Here is a 25,105-nt window from a genome sequence, read left to right on the forward strand (position 1 = left end):
GATCTATGAACAGGATATAGAAGCATCAGTTCTTATCTTATCATTTTTAAAAGAGGTCACTTTTTAAAGAGAAAAATAATAAAAGAAAAAAAGAAAGAAAAAACTAAAGAATTAGTAGAAGGGACTCTTTGGGATCCGCGATTACAGATTAATTAGCGTTTGTTTAATTAATGGGTACTGTAACAAGAACGTGAAAATAATAATTATCTTTCTATCGTTGGTACAAGGTTTTACAAAAAGAAAATGTTAGGAAGATTACAAGAGAAAGATACACACATATATATATATATATACGTATTATCCTCCTCTATTAGTAATTAATTAATTTTCAAATGTACGTGGTTTCAATTAGTGAACTTAATATAAATTAATGCGTAATGTTAGATACGTGCAATAATCTAGTTTTTCATTAAAGTAAATGTAACATTTTTCATTATCTTTGTTTTCGTTATTTAATTCAATTTATTTAATAGTTAGAATATCTTGGTACGGATAATTGATAAATCAAACTATGCGTTAAAGAAATTAATCGAGAATCCAGTGATTATGTAATAATTGGCGTTGAATCGATAGATTAGGTTGAAGTGTTAGGCCATTCGAGAACACAGATCTAACTCTCTAGTCGTAGATTTTCTTAAAAAGCTATGCACGTTCATCGGTCCACGATCGATTCTCATCGTGGAATATCTACAATTTTAATTCTCGTTTGATATATCACCACTGGTGAGAACGGATGACAAATTCGATATCGGCTAACGGTACGAAAGCCTACGTGCTTCTCGTTCTTACACAACGAATTCTGTGAACTTTCGCGTAGAAATATCTAGCAGTGATCCATTTTGCATGGTCGCTATTGATGAAGCTCTATACATGAATAGAATAAAGAGAGCCTAACGATCCCTTCAATTTCCTACGTGAATGGAAATTTTTAGACGGTTTGTGTCGATCTCCTTTTAACATATACATAAAGAAAAAATGAAAAAAATATTATAGATCGTCGAAAGGGATTGAAATGAATTATGAAGACAATTTGTTGTCAAATTGTATTCCGTATATTTAAGCGTTTCGTATTAACGTCGCTATTTTAATAGGTATTATGTTTAATTTCTTTGCATCTTTTTATGTTTTCATATTATTTCTTTATTTTAATCGAACGCGTTTTTATTTAAATGTTATAGCGTTTACGTATTTTTTTCTCTTTCTTTTTTTTTTTAAGTTGTTGAGCTTTATTCAATCTCGATCTTTTATGAAAGTTTTATAGTACTTAATGAGCCGTCTCAGTTTCACTATATGTAAATGTATATGTGTAGGTATATACTTATACAAGATAGATATATCGCGAGATAATACTACGTGTTTATATATTCATTCCAACTTAACTCTGAGAGTATAACTGGAACGAGGTTTGTTATGTACTCTTTCTTAAACTTTATCCTTTGAATTACTTCATTGCTACATTCCCAAGAGAATGAAGATAAGATGAGGAAGAATATTCAAGTGAAGATTAAATGCGATTAAGTACGGCAGAGATATGCTAATGAGAAGACGATAAAAGTAATTTGAAAATTTTAAAAGCGATTTCGTTGAAAAATTTCGACTTTATAACAAAATAAATAGAATAAACCTAATAGATATTCTTCTTCCTCGTGGGAACGAAATTAATTTTAAATACAATTATTTTCAGTATAACTCGTTACGTTTTGTATTTAATTAAGGCTTCTTTCTATTATCGAAAGAAATCGCTTAAGATTTGATTCGTTCGTTTTAGGGAAAATGTTATAGGAAAACGAGATCAATTGGACGCTGGTTGTACGAGAATGTTTCCTTGTGTTAAGAGTAGATTAGTACATGAAGTCATTAAAGAAATGAGTCTTCCAATCTTCAGAAAGAAATTGATCCTTTTGTTCATATCTTCTTTCTTCTCTATTTCTTTTTTTTATTTTAAACTATATTCGCTTTTGCATTGGAATACTAACGGTGTTATTTTCATTAATTGCATCCTGCGATTCGTACTATCCATCCAGCCATAATTTACGTCCTACATTTGTCTCTTAAACAAGACAGTCCGATCTATTATCTTAACGAAAATAGGCAGAGATAGGTAATGACGTAGGTTAATCGCTTTATTCAATATCCTGTGTGATATTAGAATAGATTTTAGAAGGTTAGGAGAGAGCACAATCCTGCTTGTTTATGCGTTTCAATCCGTTCGAATAATATAATTAAATGGTGAGAGAGTTAGTAGCGATAAAGAGAAACAAGGAACAGTATTTAGAGCAAATGAGCGATGAATTATTTGGAAAATTAATATCGTTTAGGAAATCATTAGGTTTTAATATTAATAGATGGTTTTTATTTCGATAAAGTATTTTTTTAACAATTTTAGTGTTGTATTCTATTTTCTATTATTTTTTTTCGGTCGGTCTCGCTTTGGTAGAATCAACGTTTTTGTTCTTTTTTATTTTATTTTATTTTATTTTATTTTTTTTCATTAGACTCGTTCAATTTTGACTCTTTTTCTTTTTTCTTATTCTTTTTTCTTCTTCTTTCCTTTCTTCTTCTTTTATAGTAAAACACTTTCGTTGCTTAGCACTTTCGAAATTGCGAATTCTTTTACTTTACTTTTGTCCGGTAAAAAGTGTTCGAGAAGTTTCATTTGCAGTGGTGAGAGAAACCTTATGCGCACCGTCAAGAATTACGATCTAAAATTAAATTCGCTATGCTTTCTTCCAGTCCTCTATACTCTTGTCTGATCCCTCTCTTTTCTTACGGAAAAATCCTTCAGAGATCTTCACCTTGTCGTTGCTCATCGAGCATAAGTCATTTTGTTTTGTCTCTTTGGGGTGTTAATTTCTGTTCTTAAAATATTTTCTTTGGATTTAATTAAAAAACAACCTCACGGAGATTATAGTTCTCATTGGAACGATAAAAATTAAATATGTGGGCGTTGCAAAATATTTTAGAAAGGAAATACAAATACAAGAAGAAACATAAATATTTTTGAAATAAAATTAATGAAATATAATGACGATGCTAATTTATAATATGACATTTTTTATATAATGTAATATTTTTTCAGTATTATCATAGTTGAATTAATAAAACTTTTGGTCTAGTTGAATATAAAAAAAAATACGATTACATGCTTGAGGGTATAAAAATAAATTCGTTTTGAATTCGAATCGTCCAATTTCAATCGAAATCTGCTAGGCAAAAAATAGAAATAGGAAATTGGATTTTGCTCTATCTCCGATTTCGAATGACGATATTACAACATCGATTCACTTGAATTCTTAAAAATCTACGTTCTTCCTTCCGCAGTAAATTTTCATAGGAACAGACGAGGAATTGATGAAATTCTGTGGTTAATTTGGTAAATATAGTAGATGTGTATACATAGATTCGTGTGTGTTTAGAAAAGCTTCTATGCATCTTCTTTGAGCATTTCGTTAGTCTTTCGGGAAGGGACTACGTGCCGTACATGTAAATGTAAACCTAAAATGTCGTGTCTCGTATTTTCTCTTCGACTAGGGAAAGATGTATATATAGGGTTGAAGGTATATGTAAAATAAAAATTTCAAACGTCCTGAATGAGTTTTCTCTTTTAGACGAATTTATCTTGAACATTTTTTTAGTATATTTTTTTGTGCGCATACATGAATGTCAGGTGAAAGTTTGACAAGTTAATTTGTTTGAGAGATCAAAATCATCTCTCTCTCTCTCTCTCTCTCTCTCTCTCTCTCTCTCTCTCTCTTATATATATACACACACGTAATATGTAATAGTTCTTTTTAAAGGATATGAAGAATCTCTCAAGATGGATTTTATTGTATGTGTTAGTCCATATAAATTGAAACAATATTATACATGCCCACGTTATTTTATCACGTCGATTAGAATTTCAAATTTCACGACATTCACCTAGTATCGTATTATTCTCTTTTCTTCTCGTCATTTCAATCCGCTTCGCTATCGAAGAGATTGAACTCGGATAAAAGAGATGGTCACGTGCGTTTCGCAATCCTATCTAACCGTGACACATTCTTTATTAAAATTTATTCCAGTAGTTGTGCGATGGAATGTATTATCGAGATAGATTATTTGTGACACGTTTAATATCCATCGCGCTTGCTGTCCTTTATCCTTTCATAATGATTCGTACTAAATTGATTTCCTATTAATTTTAATTATTCTATCATTTTCATAAATCTCTTTTCAATTTTTCTTTTCATTACGATCAATATTTTTTTTAAATACCAATTAAATAATTTTCTATATGACGTTTTACTATATGACGTTTTTAATATATTGTAGTTTGAATTGTGTGTAGAAAATAGAGTAACTTAAATTTCTCTTAGATTAGTTCGTTACAAATTATTACTATAATTTATGTTTGTGACAGATAAAAATTAATTTGCTTTGGTCTTAAAATAAATTGGAGAATTTAACGAAAATCAAAAGTTAGATAAAAACTTGTAGAATGTTTTTCGTGTTATTTATTGTATGCAAGCTGTCCAAACTGACGTGACTTCGTTTGAATATTCTCGTAAGCCGGATGTCGTAGCTATTTAAATGTGTCGCCAAGTTTATCTGTACTAGAGCGTAAGCAAGAAGTAACATGATTTTCTGGTACGACGAATCTAGGACGTGGACCTTAAGACCTTAATAATCCTTTTTTCTTTCTTTTTTCTTTTTCACGAATACGTTCTTTATAGATCACAGTATCATATAAAATTTGAGATATATATATTTAGGTAGTAGGAGAGAGAGAGAGAGAGAGAGAGAGAGAGAGAGAGAGAGAGAGAGAGAAAGATACATTACAAGATGAAAGGAAACATTTCTTTTCATTTCTTTCTAAGAAAAATATGAAAAATCTCTACAATGATTTTCTTTTTCTCTAAAGTCAATTATCTTCTGTCATGGTCATCTGAAGTATTACAAAAAAAAAAAAAATATAAAGCTGTAAAAATACTAAAGAAAGAAGAGATGTACGTCAGGAAAATAGATTTGTAAAAATTCTAAATTGAATGGAGAAGAAGCTTATGTCAGTAGAGATATACATACATACACATACATACATACCTGGGGAATTCGGAATAACCGAAGAAGATTGGCCACTTGGATTGATGTTACAGAACTTGCAGCTCCCACAACGCCACTGATAACTTTACGAACGGTAGTTTTATTGCAATGATATTCTGCTCCGTCAATGTTGCTTATCGATCCTGAGAAAAGAAAACAATCATCAAAATTATCTTGATAAGTGTACTATGTATACATCACGGATATATTTTAGAATTGTAATATTATTTTATATATACGCGAAAAAACGAAACCTTATTTTATAAATAGAATACGTTTTTATCTTTCCAATTGTTTCTCGACACGTGAATACAATACAATTAGTTGAGAGAATAGAGAGTATCTAGATATTTTAGTCTATTCATTATTGAAACTTGAACTTCTCTATGTGAAATTATTTTATCCTTCAAACGAACGAAACACTCGAATGAATTAATTGTTTGTTCAATCGTTAATAACGAGTAATTTTAGTAGTAAATATTCACTCAATGAAAATATGAAAAATAAAATATTATTTTAAATGGTCCAGAGTATCTTTATCTCTCTCCCTCTCTCTCTCTCTCTTTCTCTCTTTATGGGAACATCAATTCTATCCTTTTAATATCTTTTTACGAAATTTATTTGTGCCAGTTTGCGGTTTATGTAAAATATTATGTAGAAAAATACCACGAACGGAATGTTCGTTTTCTGCCTCATCCGTCTATTTTATACACACACACATATAAATATATATAAATATATATATATATATATATATATATATATATATATTGTGATATCAAGGTAGATTCGTAACAGTACAGTAGAAGCACCTGTTGAATTGGAGACCAATTTACGTAGAACAATGCCGAACTGCCCTTTCGTAAAAATTATTTTTTTTCCTCTTTTACTTTAGAAAATGAATACATTTTTTCCCTCAGTAATAAAAATACAAAAGTCTATCAAGAGATGAAATACATTAGCACTTTCCATTTTATACACACATAATTTCATATTCTATGTTTTTATTGGATTTTAAGTATACGAAATATTTGTTATAATTTCCATTAAATCGAATGAAGTTTAGAAGGAGAATGTTAGAAAAATAGAAAGGAAAGAAAGAGAGAAATAGAAATAGAAGAAATACATGGAAAAATTTTAACGAAGAGATATTTCAGAGAGAAAATGGCTCGTCTTTCGTTAGGAAAATAAAGATATCATATTTTTCCATGCATAGTACAGATTTCATATAAAAAATATAGCGTGAAAATTTTTAACGACACGCTATTTATTTGTAATCTGCCATATTTGTTTTCAATAAGAGTTAGATATAAATGATAGTAATGAATGTACTCGTATTTGACAAATATTTATCAATCAACCTAATGGACTAATAACGTTGTAATATAAATCAGATATGTATCTGTATCGTTAGGATTGTTTTGGATTATGTGAAACGTGCTTAACTATAGTGCTACTACATGTACCATGAGAACCAATACAAGTATGTGTATATGTATATATATTTATCTATGTATCAATGTATACATGGGTATATACAGAGGTTTGCATTACCAACTCTCGTTAGCATCTCTCGCTCGATAGTAAACTATCTGTGGCAGAATTAAGATTTAATTAATATCGGTAATAGTAGGAACATGCGTAGTAGGTTTCATCTGCATCTATGATCAAAGACATGATTTTCTTTGTCGATTAAATTAAAAATTCAAAAACTAGGGATTTTAATCTGTTCTAATTTGAAGGATTTTAATGAGAATTGAGATACTAAGTACGAATGAAATTTATTGAATATTAATTATTAGAACATTAATTTAAATGATTAATTATTATAATAATTATAGTAGAATAATCGTTAGAGTGAAATTTTGTATGGAAATATTAAATATTATTCCATTAGTCTAATACATATCGATAGTCATATCACAAAGAATAAACATGAAGTAGAAAAGCACTTTATATAGAATACTGATTAGAATAAAAAAAATTCATCTGGAAATATTAAATACTATTAAAAAAGTTAGATACGAATCGAATATTTAGATTTGTAACAATATTGAAAAGAATGAAAATAAGAATTAAAAGAAAAGGTAGAAGTAAATTTATAATATGTAGTTTTTAAACTTTCTGAGTAGTTCGAGAAGGGATTTTAGTAGCATGAATCGAAATGATGAAAAAGAGAGGATAAGTTCATTTGTTTGCATTTCTGATGACGCGAGTAAGAAAATTGAATAGTCTCAGGAGAAGATTAAGATCGTTGGAAGGAGGTTGAAACTTCCGAACGTATTCGCGTGATAATCCTTCAGAGCTTTTCGTGAACTTGTAATTAATTCGTCGTCTTGCGAATGTTTAACCTTACTTGTATAATGGTTAAGAACGCGCTGTTGCGAAATACGTAATTTTTGAAAAATGAAAAAAAGAAAGAAAGAAAGAAAAAAAGAAAGGAAGAAAAAAAAGAAAGGAAGAGAAATGCTATCACAGCACTATTCGACACGCATTTCTTTTTATAACGTAACGAAAGAAGAGAAAAGAGGTAAATGCTGAAGCAGCGAAAGTCTGAAAGAAAGAAAAAAAGACGAAGAGAAAATCGAAATAAAATAAAAAAAAGAAAAGAGAGAGAGAGAGAGAGAGAGAGAGAGAGGAGAATAGTCTATTGCTTTTAGTTGCTTTGCAGTTGGAGTATTGCAGTACCAATAAAACGTCATCTGAGTCCTCTCTTTCTACGAGCACGTTCGCAAGTTTGTACGTGCCTCTTTTTGTGGAATATTTTCTAAGATAGCTTTATATCACACTTCTCTATCTCTCTGTCTCCCGCTTTCTTTCTTTCTCTCTTTCTTTCTTTCTTTCTTTCTTTCTTTCTTTCTTTCTTTCTCTCTCTTTTTCTCTTTATTTCTTTCTATTATATTTCGAGGATACATTAACTGTTTTTCTATATACATATTTCGTGTTAATATATTTGTCGAACATATTTTTCTTCTTTAGTATTTTAATAACGTTCTAATAAACCTTCGTGTTATCTTATATTTTTTTGCTTTAATAGTAGTAATATTTACGCGAGTACGTATAAAGCTACCAGCAGAACAAGCTCATTTTTAATTCTTTAAAGAGAAAGAGTATTTGTGAAGTATTTGAAATATATAGAAAACGAAAATATAAGGTTACCGAAATTGTAGAAGTATTCATTAATTATTTTCATCAAGATCCTATCAAAGTTTCTTTAAGCACGTTCATTTTTTTTTTAATTTACTTTTTATGATGCAATCAATGTGAATTGTTTAAGATCAAATTTGCATAGGCTCATTAAAATTAATTACATATATTTAAACAATATTGAATATATTCTTGGAAATGAACTTCGTCCTTGAACTTGATAAATTCGTTGTTTCACATCAACCTCGAAATTCAGGTCTCGATTTCATTATTAACGTTAGTCTGATATCGTAGATCATATGTTCCAGTTATAAGTTGAACCCTACTCTATCATGATATTCGAACGAAGCGAATCGCCGTGAAATCAAATGGATATGAAGAGAAAGTTTGGAGATTCGATTTAAAGTCAGCGTATTAGATGGATCTCTGTTCGATAACGTCATATACAAGGCATCAACCGAACGATCTAGTTGGTATTAATACATCGACTATATTCGTGGATTACATTAAGACGATAGTGATTCATAGCGAGTTGCCAAACGTCCTTTCTATCGTTAACCCTCTTATGCGGTACATATACGTGTAAGCGCTCAATCAAATGCTGATTCATAACGTTTTTAGTTTATATCGTTAAGAATTCGTTCTGACATTTGAAAATTTCAATTCTCATAAGTAGATATCTGATTTATTATTAAATTACACATATTATTAAGGATTGCCATAACTTTTGAAAAAGGGTTTAACTAAGATCATTTATTTCCTAGAAAATTGTTCAGAATTGATAGACTTCTATCGAGTCCGATAAAAAAGATGATCTCATTTTTTTTTTATTTCATTCTTCTTTGTTTATATTTCTTTTTACATAAAATAATATCAAAAGCAATCGATACGCGTAAAGCCGAACATGGACGAAGAATTTTTTATAAAATAATAAAATCCGCGATGAAATATGCTCGGATGTTTACTCACGGATCCAGTTTTCTATTCGTTTGTACATTGTATGTACGATGAATACACCGGATGGATTGAAAAGAAACGGAAACATGCGTGTGTATACTCGAATGCTATAGTCGTCCATCAATCGATAAACCCTTCCTTCTTCCTTTTTCAAATGGACGATAGAATTTATTACAAGTATACTTTCTTTATTTCCTTTTCGATTTTTTTCTTCTTTTTTTTTCTTTTTTTTTAGTGTAAACAGAAATATAAAAAATTTCGTGGTTATCAGTAGCGACAACAACGACGACGATTTTTCGTTTATCGCGGATAGACACGTTTCATTCTTTTTTATAATCTTTTTTTTGCTTTTTTTTATAGAAAAAAAAAATAGCATGGATAGACGTTAACATTTTTGTGGAGATAGAGATAGAGATACGAGTTCAATGGAGTTGCTCGAATTTATCGGTGTCAGTTCATCCTTAATTTCCGATCCCATTGGTCGAAGCTTTGCTAACCCCGAAATTCCGCCAACCTTTTTAACCGAACGAGAACGCGAACGAAAAAAACCTTTTTGTCCTCTTTTGTTTCGAATAACGCGTTCTTTCTCATTCTTCTCGTTATCTGCGAAAATTCAGTTGATCGCGTATTTCCCAGATTTCACTTCGATTTAACATTTTCCATTTCAATGATCGATCGATTGACCGACCGATCGATCGATCGATCGATCGATCGGTCGGTCGGTCAATCGATTGGAAAATATCGTATGCGCGATTTTGTATAAATAAATATCTTTTTTTATCTCGGCAGATGTTTCTTTCATCGATGAAAACCGTCAAATTCATCATTTTCCCTTGCTTTTTATCGACATCATTTCAAAAGAGGACTAACGAAGAGATTAACACGGCAATATGACTGGAAAAAATGATCGTTGTTTCTTGTGAATAATAGAGGATTGATAAAATGAATTAATTGAATAGCTGATACTACGTGGAAAGATGAGAGGCTATTTTTAATTATTTTTTTCATTTTTTCTTTTTCTTTAGCTTTTTTATTAACATGCACGAATAATGAGGAAGCCTTATTTTGTACTACAAAATCGGATTCTTTGTTAATTTTTATATCTCAATGGGAAAATAGATGAAATATTAAATAGTTAAAAATAATATCGTAATCTTTAGATGAACAGCTAATTAATCAGGAAAAGGTTTCTATTTCTTCATCGATTTCACGTTAAAAAGTTAACACACAAAGAAGAAAAATAATTAATTTTGACGTAAATTAATAACCTCGAGATATAAATTAATGATTTGAAGAGATATAAGAGATAATGAGCAGTGAGAACGGTGATATGCTCGAATGCAAATGATTTAATTGGACCGACAAGACTAGTGAGAACTTGGAGATCTCTTTACACAAATACTAGTTATGGTATGGTGGTAGATGTGGAAAAGGACCAGCATACTGGAGTATATATGTGTGTATATATATATACACATTATATACATATATATATGTACATACAGCATATATATACATATAGACACACACATATATATCCTGAACGTATACTTTCATATACTTTTATGTACATATAGTTATTACATATACATGTTGAGGAAAAAGCAGTAGTGCGAGATCGCTTGGGCTTGGAAATTACATTGTGCACATAGCCCAACGCTTTCGTGCTCACGGAATGGAACGAGATGAGATGCTTCAGATTTACATAAAAATACGTGTTGCCGTGCAGGATTCATTCAACGATTTCTTCTTGTGTGGACCTTTCTTGAATTTCTTTTCGTTGAGAAAAAAAAGTTTATCTTCTTTTCCTTTAAACTTCTTTCTCTCTCTCTTTTTCTTTTTTTTTTCTTTTTTTTCCATTCTTTCACATTTCCCCTCATTTTTATTTAACGCCATAGGCATGTTTAACCTTCGTCTGGTTCAGTTAGGAGGCGTGAAAACTGACATTTTCTGAAGTTCGTCAGAGAAACTGCTTGTTAAAAAGTTTGTCTAGCAGAGTAAAAGTAACGTTGACTACTTAAGCATATATCTAAAGTTTCTTGAGGCAAGGTTCTTCAGAACTGTTCTCTCTCCTTTTATACACTTATAACTATACCTCTGTCAACGCTTATACCCTGGTAATCCAACCTTCTTCGATTCGAACAACTTTATTTCCTAATCTTTTTCCGTTCTTTTACTGATCTTTCCGTTCGTGTCTCACAAGAAACTCTTCTAAGATTCTTTTCAATTAGAAATCGGATCTGGTAGCATTAATTACTAAGTTGATCCATTAACGTCATTTTATCTTCTTATATAAGTTCTTCTATCGCAATAGCGATATAAAAACTATATTTAAATGTTTTTATTGTAAAAAATATTTACTGCAATTAATTTTTTATTTATAAACGAGTAAAATATTTTCGCGTAAAAATTTTGTGTATGCCAAATTTGGGACATAACGTAATAATTACGGTAAAGCTTGTTAGCAGTTCTTTCGAATGGGAATAACACTCCGTGGTTGCAATTAATTATACGCTTTTAACGTGTCTCCCTTTCTCAATGTTCTGACACATTCTCTCTCACTCTCTTTCTCTCGTCGTAGCGAGGAAGTTGCGAGGACGAGAGTTTAATGAAAAAGGAATGTCCTTTGCCGTGGGTGGAACAACGTCGTACATCGTGATGTTGTTGGTTTTAGTTCTCAACTCGAAAAGAAGAGAAATAATGTAAAAGAAAATGTAATCACATGGCTACCAGCTATCAACAATAGAATTACAGCTTTCAGAGTGTAGATTTATGTTATAGAACGATCCATCGATATTCAATTAATTTCCAATTAAAATTAGATAACAATTTTTAACAAATTATCATGCATATATATATATATTTATATAAATTGTATATAAATATAATTTTCTAACAAGGAGAGCAGTTAATTTACAAATTTTTCTTATGATTTATATTTGAAAAGTCTCATGAATAATGCTTAATTGTTATTGAGATCTATTATCAAATTTGTTTGATTAGGATAATATTAGTATATCATTCTTCTAGGGATTTAGCTAATTTTAAAATATCTAATGAAGGATACGAATCGTCAAGTGTTGATTCATAAACAAAAGCAATTCGAGGAATAATCTATGTGCTTCCCTTACTCTTGATATTTGCAGTGTTCTATATTCCGGATTATCTGTAATCCCGAAGGCCTAGTTTGCAAATGCAGATAGGTAGGAATGCAAATGCATCTGCAAGAGGCTGATATCGTTCCCAACTGACGAATACCGAGCTTGAGAGGACGAATCATTGCTTTGTTCCAGAAAATCTACGCGAAGGGAATTCTTCTTTTGTCCATTGTATTTTCATCCGACCTTTTTCTATGGCCTTTCCCTTTTTCTTTTTCCTTAGATCACACAGAGCGTGGGATCGTATCACTTGAATGGGCTTAATGGTTCGTTAGAACGACGAGTGGTTTCAGTCGATGATTTTGGTTCACATGGGAATATCCTTGATCCTTACAATATACGAGTTTAGATATACTTGTAGAGCAGCAGAGGGAATTGAGGGTCGGTCTTTTATCGTCTGGAACTTTTAGCTTTTCTCATTAACACGTGTAGCTTGTAGTCTATTTATCTTTCAAGCAAAAAAATCTCATTAAATTTTATTTAACAAAAATGTTTAATAAGAACGCCGAAGAATCACTTGGTCGTATACAGCGCTATTACTTTTGTTACTTTTGTACTTTATTATTTTTATGCATTGTTTGAGACCTACCTGTTTGACTTTGTATAATAATTTTTTCTGTTTTTTTGTGATAGAAATAAAAAACTGGATTATAAGGAATTAAGCTTCCTCACACGTATGGTTGGATTAATTGAATCGTTAAACTGATAGAAAATAAATAACTATGATAGATCGTCGCATAAATAAAAATATTGTCAAACATTATTAGTTGAATCATATATCATATTTACGTTTTGTGACAATTATTATGAACGATTATTACTTGTTTCGTTATTATAGAACAATGCTTGTCAATGTAATCGTTACTTCGTAACGAGACTTTATTGGTTTAGCGAGTTTACGTCAACGTAGTACGTTTCTAATCAAAAGTGAATACTGACTGGAATATTGGATCGTACTAGATTAGATTCCTTGGTTTTTCATTTAATACGATTAGGAAATGAATAAAAAAGAAAGTAGAAATTAGAGAGAAGAAAGTAATTAAGATTAAAATAAATAAAAATCTCCGAAGAGAAAATCTATCTACGTTTCTTTGCAATCACGCGAACACGTGAAAGCATTCTTCGTGAAAGAGATAATTTGCGTTCTATGTCTTGTTTTCTAGTCCTGACGGATTCACAAAGTGCTATCTTTGCGGGTTAAAGGATTACATAGCACATTGGAAGGTATAAAAAATTGCAACTATTTGTTCCATGGTATCGTGTTTCATCAGATACTAGGCATTCGTAAGATACATATCTACAGGCTCGTAATTTTTTATACATTTTAAGATTCTAAAAGTTTTATTATGCAAATTTAAATAAAAAAACGTAAATTTATTATGTAACTTTAAAAAAAAATTGAATCTACAATTTTGACAAAGATTGTTCGTGCAATATTAAATAGCTAGGTTCACACACGTGTACGCATATGTTAAACACCGATCGCGTTTTTGACTTTTGAAATACTAGAGCAAATATCATTTTCCTTTGATAGTTCAACCCGAAGTTCATACATTTCGTACGCGTCATTTACAATTTGATTACTAGGGAAATCAAATAGCCTTTGATATACGATTCAAGTTTCCTCGGTATCTCATTAAACGATCTTGTATTCGATTATCATAGAATTTATTTTTAATGAAAATATTCTTTCCATCGAAAGATTCTGTATTTTTTAACGAAATCTTTAATTAAGTAGAATAGGATCCGTATGAGTTATGATTAAATAGTAATTTAACACATGATGTGTTCAATAACATGATTATGCATTCTACATTCTTATAAGTTAAATATTATTATACTAATTCTAATACATTATTTTACGGATTGCAATTACATTAGGTGAACGCGGAACGAAAGGAGCACAGGAGTCGGCTGAGGGAGATCCTCTTAATATACTTTGGTGTAATTAGTAATACTATACCAGGACTTTATTGGTAAATAATATGAAAATGCTCGAGGAGAGGAAGTAGCCACGTACTGAGAAACAATACTTAGCTTATTTTCAATTTGTTTCAAGCTGATACGAGAAAAGTAAATCTAATTATTTTACAAACTTTTTATTTAATAATAATTATATAAATAGAATGGATAAATAGATGGATGGATAGATGAATAGATAGACAGATAGTTAGTAAAATATCAGAGAAAATTTTAATGAGTTAATTGAAATTCTTTTTTCTTTTTTTTTCCGATAAATTTATCGTAAGTTTTATAAACGTGCAATATTGTTAGAGACTTTCAGTGAATTACGAGGATATTGTGCCGATGGAACCGATCGGGGACTAAAGGGGAAGTGGAAAAGGGAGTGGCAATAACAAGAGCACAGGCTAAAGAGAGAAAGAGAGAGAAAAGGGGAAGAGAGAAAGAGAGGTGAGAAAGAGAGTGAGTAAGAGAGAAAGAGAGGTGAGAAAGAGAGTGAGATACAAGGAGATATTCGTCCGCTCAATTTCGATGTAACGAAGCGAGATGGAAGTCTGTTCCATCCCTTCGGATGAGACTTTCTTCGCAACAAGTAATTTCAGTAACGATCGATTGTCATTGTCTAGCTGCGTCGTTACTTTTATGTTTCCAAAGGAATCGTTGACCCCGATTTTCTTTTTTTTCACATAAAGAAACTATATAATAATTTTAATTGGAATATACAAAATTACATAAATTTGTTCACATGCATCTAAGGATTACGTGAATCAGAACCTTGACAAGATAGATGAAATCTCCTAGATCTTTTTTCCTCGTTTTTCCTAGATTTCCGTTATCTCTATAACCATAGATCCCCATGTATCTCATGGGAGAAAATTAGAAAGAGAAAGGGAAAGAGAAGGAGAAAGAGAGAGAGAGAGAGAGAGAGACAAAGAGAGACGCTCACGATTCGATGACAAAACACGAGTATTTTCGTTCTGTAATATATGAGAATTATCGACATTTCAGATTAATGGTATTTTGCGAGAGCTGAAAGGAAAGGGACATTGTTGGTTGATAAATACCCTTATCAGACCGTACGGTATTATTCTTGTCTTTGTCTTCTATTTTTTTATTTATATTTTTTTCTTTATATTTTTTCTGCCGAAGAAATATTTTACGGTGATTTAGGTAGTTCCAATAACGATGAAACATAGTATTCTTGAGTGTAGGCGTGTATAAAATTTTCATATTTCATGTTTACAACCATGAAATTAATGACTGTTAATGATCATTCATTTTTAATAAAAATTGCTGAATACCTTGACTACTATCATTAACTCGAATATTTAACTATAATTAAAAAAGCTGTCCTACGAAAGTAAGAAAAATGCGAGGAAAGTAATTTTCTACTAGTTTGTAACACGGAAGGAATTGGAAATTAATTTGTGAACGAAATAGTTTCTTATATATACAAGCGTCTCTTTACTCGAGCAGGATTCAAGGATGTAGATGGTAGCATGCTTGTAATTTAATTACATTTCCATTAACGGCGAGCAAATAGTAAGTTTCGAGTACACTCGAATGAGTTTTCTAAGCGTTTAGTTTATCGATGTTCTTTTTCTGTTTACGATAATTTACAATAATTTTATTCTTCAATCAAAGAAAAAAAATTTTTTTTTCTTATTGTCTCGTTTATTTATGCATAAATGATTACGACGATTATTAAGAGTTAATTATCGTCGATTTCTCATACCGTCATTGAATATTATTTCAATATTTTTTTTATCTTTCGTTACATTTCGTTTCGTCTCGATTGTAATAGCACATTAATTAAATATATACTTCAATTTCATTATGTTCGTTTCACCGACCTTACTTTTGCGATCGTCGAAATTAAACAGTGCGGTATACGAATATGGAATGTACATAAATAACGAGGAAAAGATTTTTAAGCTTTGCAAAAGAGAAATACTAAAATTCATTGTAAGCCAATACATACATATTGATCGAAAGGAAGGGATAAGCTTTGTTACTCGCTCATGGATATTAAAAGCTAGAATTCATAAATAAAATGGAAAAGAACAATCTCGTCGATCTCTTGAATTCACATTTTTAGCTTTCGTGGAAATGGAAGATCGACGTAAAAATAGTTTTTTTTCTTTTTTAATATTTACATTTATTTTATTTCATTAATTAAATCCGTTTCTTCTTAAAATAATTAAATGTTTGTCTTATTTCACGTTCATGATTTACATGAAAAACACATTCATAAGAGTAGAAGTTTCTATGAAATTAAGATCTATTGATCAGATACAAACAAATTTCAAGAATATTCTAATTAAAGATGACCAAAAGTATTTGCATTTGTAACGTGGAAGAGAAAGTGATAGACAAAGCGAGAAAGTGTTTGAGAGAGTGAGCGAAACAAATACATCCCCGAAGGAATTAAAGTGAGATAGAATTCTCGGTCAGAGAGTTAGGTCGATTTCAATTCTAGTTTAAGCTACTTTGTAGTGACAAGGCATCACTCCGCTGGAACTAATTCGATGTCGAAAGGTGCGAACGTTAGAATGAACATTGTAAGAGAGAAGGAGGTAAAGATAGATAGAGATAAATAGATGGACATATAGATAGAGAAAGAGACTGAGAAGGAGAGGGAGAGAGAGAGAAAGGGAGAGAGATGAGTAAGGATACACTAAACATAGTGAGCTTGTTTGTAGCGTAGTCCGGATCAAAGTCTGTATGGTAAAATGTGGTTTCACTACATGTTGACAAAGCCATGAGGTATTCATTCGTAACACACGTTACCGAATCGCTGGAACATTCGTAGTATTCGAATACACGAGCTTGATTCGCCACGAGTGCCTTCAACAAAGGGAGTAGCTCCCTTGGGAAGAGTGTACTTCAAGGGAAATCGTGGTAATCTCGTTGCTTCTGCATAGCATCAAATTGTTTAGAAACGTTAGGAGATAATAAATCGTTCGAAATAAAGAATTTTACTAAATAATTTGTCGTGTGTCAAAATAAATAAGAAAATAGAATAAATATCAAGTAGGTTAAAAATCGATAAGATTTTTTTTTTATAATTAGTCCCTTCTAAGGCAAGCAATTAATCGATTCATTTTATTAATGAAATTGATCATGTCGTCGTACTAGTTTATTTTGATAAATACTTTCGTTATTTTTTATATCAAAATTCCTGTTTTTGAATCGTTCAATATATAATAAGTTTTTTTGGTCCAAATTATCTTTCATCCTCTTTCCTTAACTTTTCTGTAAAATAACAATCTCTCTCTCTCTCTCTCTCTCTCTCTCTCTCTCTCTCTCTCTCTCTCTCTCTCCTTCTTCATTTAGATAAAAGCTCTCGTACGAGCATTAAGTAACAGAACTTTACTTTATCATTTCTCTTCATCTTGATTGGTATTCTAGATAGTTCGAATAACTTAGAGATTTCAACGTTAACAAACGTCGTCATTAAGATTTTCGTAAAAACAAAAGAAAAATTTGCCAAAGAAGATCACGAAGGAAATTTTATTTGCAATTAAATGATGTGGTAATACACAGTAAATAACAAATCCCTAAACTCTTATACAGATAATTCGTCGAAGTCATTGATAATGGAGTATGAATCATTTTTCCTTAAAAATTAAATTTAATTTTATATACACGTAATTCACAATAAAATCGCTTAATCGAATTATAAATAATTCGACACGAAAGGATATTCATCATAAATGAAAATGTTATTATTCTCGAAATCACAGAGATGTAGATAATTTTTGTAGCTGATTCCAATGAAAACAACGTATGTACATTTATGCATATTTAATTAATCTTTTATCGTATTAATTAATTAATTAATTAAATTAGAAAAAAAATTCTGAATGATCTCGTTTCGTTTTTATTATTGTAATTATTTAATTAGTATTTAATTAATACCAGTGAGAGAAGTAAAGCGTTTACAATGTGTATAAAAAAATAAACAAAAAAAAAACAAATAAAAATTGATTATGAAGGCCGAAAGTTGTATTGGATTTTAGTACGTAAGGGAGTCGAATAAAATTACATTCCACAATGTACTCGAGAGAACCATTGTTATATTGCATATGTACACACACACACATGTATATATGTAGTATGTATAATTCGTTACTTTTATTCGATCAAATTGTTACGACATGAACGTCACTCGTGCAGTTTCCTCTTGAAGTAGTAAACTAGGTCGATTGTCGTTACACTTGACCGTCTAAAAAGTGCCTCGTTTATTATCTCCGCGATGAGAAAACGGCATTTCTTGTATTTATTTTTTTTTCTTTCTTCCCTGGACTAATGAAGAAATTTACTCTTTTAAAAGTAGCCTTGTTGTTACCAACGAGAGAATACATAGAAAAAGAAAAAAGAAATAAGAAAAAGGCGAAACAAAGAAAATAGAAACTTTGTTTTGGCAAGGCAAAGGAAATGTAATTAACGTCATATTAACGCTATTTAAATGTTACATACAATCGTTTACCACGTAATAAGGTAACTTTTGTTAATACAATACGATATTTCGTAAATTGTTAATGAATGTTAATGCACTGTTTTTCTCTTTCCTTCTTTCTTTATATTTCTTTTTTTAGATATAAGGATTCGCGCGTAGTTTTTATTAATTAATAAATTAGACGAATTGTTAGATGGTTTCTTATTAATTTTACAAGAAACAAATATATAACAGATTCTTTTTATATTTCTTCTATGAAAGAAGAAAATTGCATATTACACATTAGGTACATCTTGATTTCATTCTTTTCGCTCGTGAGAGAAAAGCAAAAGGAATAAAGTAAAAAAGAAAGAAAGGGAGAGGCACAGAGATAAGAGGAAAAAGAATAAGAAGAGAGAAAGTAAGAATATAAAAAGAAAAAAATAACGAGAGCAAGCCCTACAATTGGATATAGATTTGATGATCGCTCGTCCTGACCTCTGAAACGTTCTTCTCTTCGATTGTCGAGGACAAACGAAGCGTAGGTCGCACAAAACTTTTATACCAGATCGTATTTTCTCTACTAAAGTGAGAAAAGATATGTTAGTGTGTACGTATGTGTGCATATATGGGCATGAATGTGTGCGATAGGGTGTGTACCAGAAGCGATAGTCTCTTCTTTTGATCGGTCGTTCCTTTCAGATAGCTCGTATACGAACGATCGCTAGATCGCTCGATCTTAAATCGATCTAGATCGTTGCAAGCTTTTCAAACAACTGCATTTATATTTTAGATCTCGTCTCTCTTTCGTCTCTTCGTGACATAGAAGCGTTCGATAATTTCTGTCAAAGCAATTTCGCGTTGATATTCACGCCAACTATGTTCGATCCTATGCCTTTATGTCTGCATGTATTTGTGTTGATGTGTGTTTGAGCATATGCATCGCGTTCCAGTGAATTGGTACGAACATACATCAAACTGTCCGCGCATCGAGACGTTGCGGAATAATACAGTACATCGTTAAAGTAATGGCAGTAGAATTTATGTCAAACTCAACATGGTACAATAATCGATTAATAAAGTCGACTCTGGATAGGCAAGTATTTTCCTTTTACTTGATTCATACTTTAGATATATAATCTACTAGAAGATAGATTATTGGAAATAATGAGAGAAGAAAACATTTCCTTGGTAAATTAGAAATAGGAAGTAGTATGATAAATGATTGGAAATGTCAGATAATTTACGTTGGTATATAGAGTACATCATAATTGTAATAAAGAGATTGCTTTATTAGGGAATATTATTACTGTTGTTATTATTATTATTGTTATTATTTATTTATTTATTTATGTATTTATTTATTTGTGAATATATATGATAATTACAAATTTTTAGATTTATCCAAATCATCTTTCTTTCTCTCTTTTTCTCTTTCTCTCATTTGGATTTGAATATAATATTTACAGATAATCGATTTGCGTGTATTCGACCTCGTGCTTAATCGGCTTTTCGTTTGCATTCGCATGTTTTTAACGATTTACGTTATATCGCTCTTTAAATCGATTTAAACGCGAGAAAGAAAATGTGAAAACACGGAGGGAAATATTTTTCATTTAATCTAATCGTTGGAAGATATACTATACACAATAATTTTTACTATGTCGAACAGTATTAATTATGTTCCGAAGATAGCTCGGATAAATTTTGTATACTCGTTGATGAGTGTTTCGTTAAAGTATTAAACGTTTTACGGTAGAACGATAACGACGAAGTTGAATACATACATGTATAAATATTTTAAGGCGATGCACTGACGCATTTTTTAACTTTTTTGTATTTTTTTTATCGTGAAATATTTAGTCAATATACGCGAAGGTTTTTATTAATTGTTTCCTCTTGCAAAAATGTTGGGGAAAAAAAAACAGGAGAAAGAAAGCTTTTATTTTTTTTTCTCACATACGAGAAGAATTAATATTTGTAATTTTTTTCAAGTATCCATTGAGTATACGCTACTTTTAACCTCGTTAATTTTAGTTTCCAGCGAAGAACATGTTGACCGACACGCATACATCTTTCTTTTCTTTTTTTTTTATCGATCTATTATTGCAAAGAGGATCACGTTCTTGATGAATTATGATGGAAAGGATCACTATGAATTACGACAACTTATTATCTTTCATTATGTTTGACTGTTTTATAATAGGAGAGATTAAATTATTAACATATTTCGATATTATCAATTTTTTTTTTCCCATAGGTATTTTCCATAGGATTTATTTTGTTTTTTCTAGTTCATCGTGTTTCATCTTTTAAAATTGAACTCTATTATGCAGTAAATAATTCAACTCAATATTTTATTCTTCGATGTCCTATTACGATTAAAGAACAATCAGTTTTATTTTCTGAAAAAAATTCTCACATTAAGGATAAGAATTACGAAATGTACATATTGTGTTATCAGATTATATAATTGTCGATGTATGTAGATACAATAAAAAAAGAGATGATCTTTGTAGATACAAAAATAACGAGTATATATATATATATATATATATATATATATATATATATATAAAGTTTCAGTGTCATCGTTCGATCCAATTCAAAGCTAAGCTATCGCGTATAACAAGTTCGAGTTTCAAACGGTTCAATCTTCTTTGGCGATTTTACGACTCGAAGATTGTGCTCTCGAAAAACTGCTCTGTGGCTATCGATTTTCCTTGCTCTTACAAAGTCGTCGAGAAGCTTCTTACGTTTGTCCGAAAGTTTCTTCGAAGTTTCTTTCAGAAAAAGTTTTTACCTAACGATTCTGACAATTTTACAAAAGAAGATCGATTCCTTCAGATCAACTTTCTCTTATGTTTAAGAGTATCTCAATTCGAGAGAGGGAGAGAAAGAGAGAAAGAGAGAGAGAGAGATTAGCTTCCTTTATACCTTGTTCGCGCGAGTTTTGTTTTTACTTTAGAAATTTCTTTTTAATACTCTTTCAATAACTTCGATAAAAGAGACGTAGCTATTGGATTAGGATTGTTAACGTGATCCATCCAATATAATAAAAAAATAGTAGATCTTTTTTAAGATGAAAAAGGATTACCTTTATGTTTCGTTAGAATTTTATTTGTTTTTTATGATGGATAAGATGTTTTTCTTTTTTCTTTTTTAGAAATATATTGTACAATATTTTTTTTTTTCGTAAGCATAGCTTCAGTTTACAAAATTCTACTAATTATCATATGTTTTTTGAGATAAGTTCCAAATTAGGAGATTTTTTGGAGATAGTCAGTCTAAAGTAGACATTTTCTTTTTTTTTCTTTTTGATATATGATGAACGTAAAAAAATCTCTAGATTTAGAATTTTAGATAAGCTGGTAAAACACCTTTTAGACCTAGCTTTAAGAGTAATAGTGATGTCCGTCTTAATATATTATTGCATTAATAAAAAGTGCATAAAGATATGTATCTATATAAATATATGTATACGCGACGTAGACCGTGAGCTATGAAATACGAGTTCGCTTGGGCCATTGTTGCAAGATCGTATGACATGAGTGTATATAATGACCTTCCCGTGTAGACATATTTATGTATATGTATATTAGAGCACGTGCAAGGGCTTTTAGTGTCACTAGTAAGGCAGCTTTTGTCGAGCAAATTACGTCGTAGCTAAATATCGTTAGACTTGGTTATACTGATTTGCGTTCTACCTGATTTTGCTATTAACATCCTTTCTATCGTCTATTATATACATACATATATATATATATATATATATATATATATAATATCTTAAATAATAACTAATATTAGTTTCCATATATATGAGAAATATTTTCAAGGAAAGTTGTCAAAAAAGAAGAAAAGTAAAATGTAACATCTCGTTTGTATTTTAGGATGAGAAAATTGTCACAAGGATAATGAAATTTGTCTAAAAGTTTTTTACGAAATTACATTTTACCAAGAGGAAAAACTTTGTCACGAAGGGAGCATGGGGAGACGTTTGTCGAATGTAATTCTTTCATCGAGATACGATTTTCGAACAAAACTTCTCTACAGAAGTTGGAAGGACATTGATTAATCATCAAGTTCGTGGACATTGTGTTATCATTAATTGAATATTTCTGTGAATAATAATTGTGACGATATAGATAGATAGATGCAAAGAGAGAGAGAGAGAGAGAGAGAGAGAGAGAGAGAGAGAGAGAGAGAAGAGAGAGAGAGAGAGAGAGAGAGAGAGAGAGAAAGATAATACTGGAAAATGTACAGTATCAGCCGCATATCAAAGAATTATGAGTACGGCATATGATAATGGTTATCTGACTATATTGCTATCGGAAAATGGTCGATTACAGAATATAGTTCTATATGCTTTTTATACTGCTTTATATAATAATGTCTTATTGAATTATACTGCCAAATATCTCAGATTTTCTGGCTCACGAATAGGAAAAGATTATCTATGAAGTAGGGGAAAAATTCAGAATGTATAATATATGAAGGGTACATACATATGTAGATAAATATATGACGTGTATACATATATATATACATATACATATACATATATATAGTCTATATTAAAAAATTCTGTTTTGATAAATGGAACAACTTTTTTAAAGGTACGATATTCGACGATAGTACGTATTTATTTTTTTAAACATACTGACACACACACATATATATATTTTTCTTTTTTTTCTATATAATTTAAGAAGTTACGACAACGTCAAATTTGGTCGAAAGAGAAGAAAACTTGTTATATAGGTATTATTCCCTCAGTAGTGATATATATGCAAATAGTATAGGTAAGTTATATATATATATATATATATATATATATATATATATGTATGTATTCGTATTGTCGAATAGAGGGAAACCATTCAAACATAACTATATCATTTCTCTTGTGAAATCAACGTGGTGAATATCTCCTCACAACAATTTTACGATGAGAGCCGCCAGGGTCACGTTAATTAATTAAATCCTAATAGTTACGTTGCAAACGAATGCCATCCGTTTGTATCCTTTGTCAAATTATTTCGATTTATCTAATTGAACATTGGAATGATAATTTTAAGTTCAGTTTGTCAACATTTAACATTTTTTGTTGCGAATACGATACTTTTTATTTGAAATGTTTAATTAATATCTTTTTAAATTTTTTTTCAAAATGAATTTAAATATATAAAATGAATCGATAGGTCCACCAATATTCATTATTGCTTTCTAGTTAATAGCTTTGCATAATTAATTACTGCACTTTAAATAATGTAGTAGACAAATGGAAGAATAGCATCTAGGAATATTCTTAGTTTCCCATATGTCATCTCTCTTTCTCTCTCTCTCTCTTTCTCTTTTTGCCCCTTTTTTCTTTTTTCTCTCTCTCTTTTGTATTTTATTTTATTTCATTATATTTTGAAAAACGTCACACTTCTTTCATTAAGTAATTGCAACCAAAAATTGTTTAGGAGAACATCCGTTTTCAAAGGATGCATTTTAATTTTTATTAAAGCCTCCCTTTTCAGCTAATAGTTACACTACTTGTAACACATTTTCTTTTTCAAATCTGTCTCTGTTGCAATCAGTCTATGGTTATTTTCTGAATCATTCTATAGAAATAATAAACTGTAGTGTTTAGTAATTATCTTATATTTATCTTTTCTCTCGTGCAAAGGAATTGAGGAAGGTCGAAAAAATTACTGCATTTTTTTTTCTTTTTAATTAAATTCAATATAGTCCCGTTTATGTTCGTAAAAGAGAAATTATTTTTTTAGGCAATTTTTATATGTAATGTTCATAGGGATAATTTAATAAAGTTCTCTTACTTCATTTGATAATTATTAGTTGTAATTGTAAATGAACTTAAGAGAGGAATGTGATCTACTTTGAAATTTGTTCGATTTGCCAGGTACGAGATACGCCAATTAAATATATTTACATGTTGTTATCCGCACATTGTAGACCTTTCTCCCGTATTCTCTTCTACTTCTCTCATTTCATTTCCTCTCTTCTACTATTCTAACCCATTTTTTTCCATTACCAAATTGGGTCGTTGCATCATGTTAATTATGCCAAACAATTTCTCATTCTCATTCAAGATAAAAATATTTTCGTGAGGAATAAAATTTACATTTCTTTTCTTTTAACACTTTTTATTATATCTCTCAATATGTATATCGATATATTATAAATTATGTAATATGATAAAATAAAAAGCGTCCAAAAGAAAAATAAAAAGTGGAGGCATTATAAAGGGATAATGATGCATTCAGTCTGTATATATATAAATAATTCGAAAGGGAAAGGGAATCAGGATATCGAAGCAATGAAATTATCGCATTTAACAAATCAATGT

The 25,105-nt window shown here is 30.3% G+C and overlaps 1 protein-coding gene across 5 annotated transcripts in view; it reads right to left on the reverse strand.

The window, feature by feature from the left end:
* LOC127069769 (metabotropic glutamate receptor 2-like) overlaps positions 1-25,105 on the reverse strand; it is a 152,524-nt gene that overhangs the window by 30,197 nt on the left and 97,222 nt on the right. For all 5 annotated transcript variants that reach the window (XM_051007210.1, XM_051007214.1, XM_051007211.1 and 2 more), the window contains exon 3: positions 5,083-5,225. In XM_051007210.1, coding sequence (XP_050863167.1) covers positions 5,083-5,225 — 143 coding nt within the window. The remainder of the gene's footprint in view (positions 1-5,082; positions 5,226-25,105) is intronic.

The sequence above is a fragment of the Vespula vulgaris genome, chromosome 16, assembly GCF_905475345.1.
Source record: "Vespula vulgaris chromosome 16, iyVesVulg1.1, whole genome shotgun sequence".
NCBI classification, from domain to species: domain Eukaryota; kingdom Metazoa; phylum Arthropoda; class Insecta; order Hymenoptera; family Vespidae; genus Vespula; species Vespula vulgaris.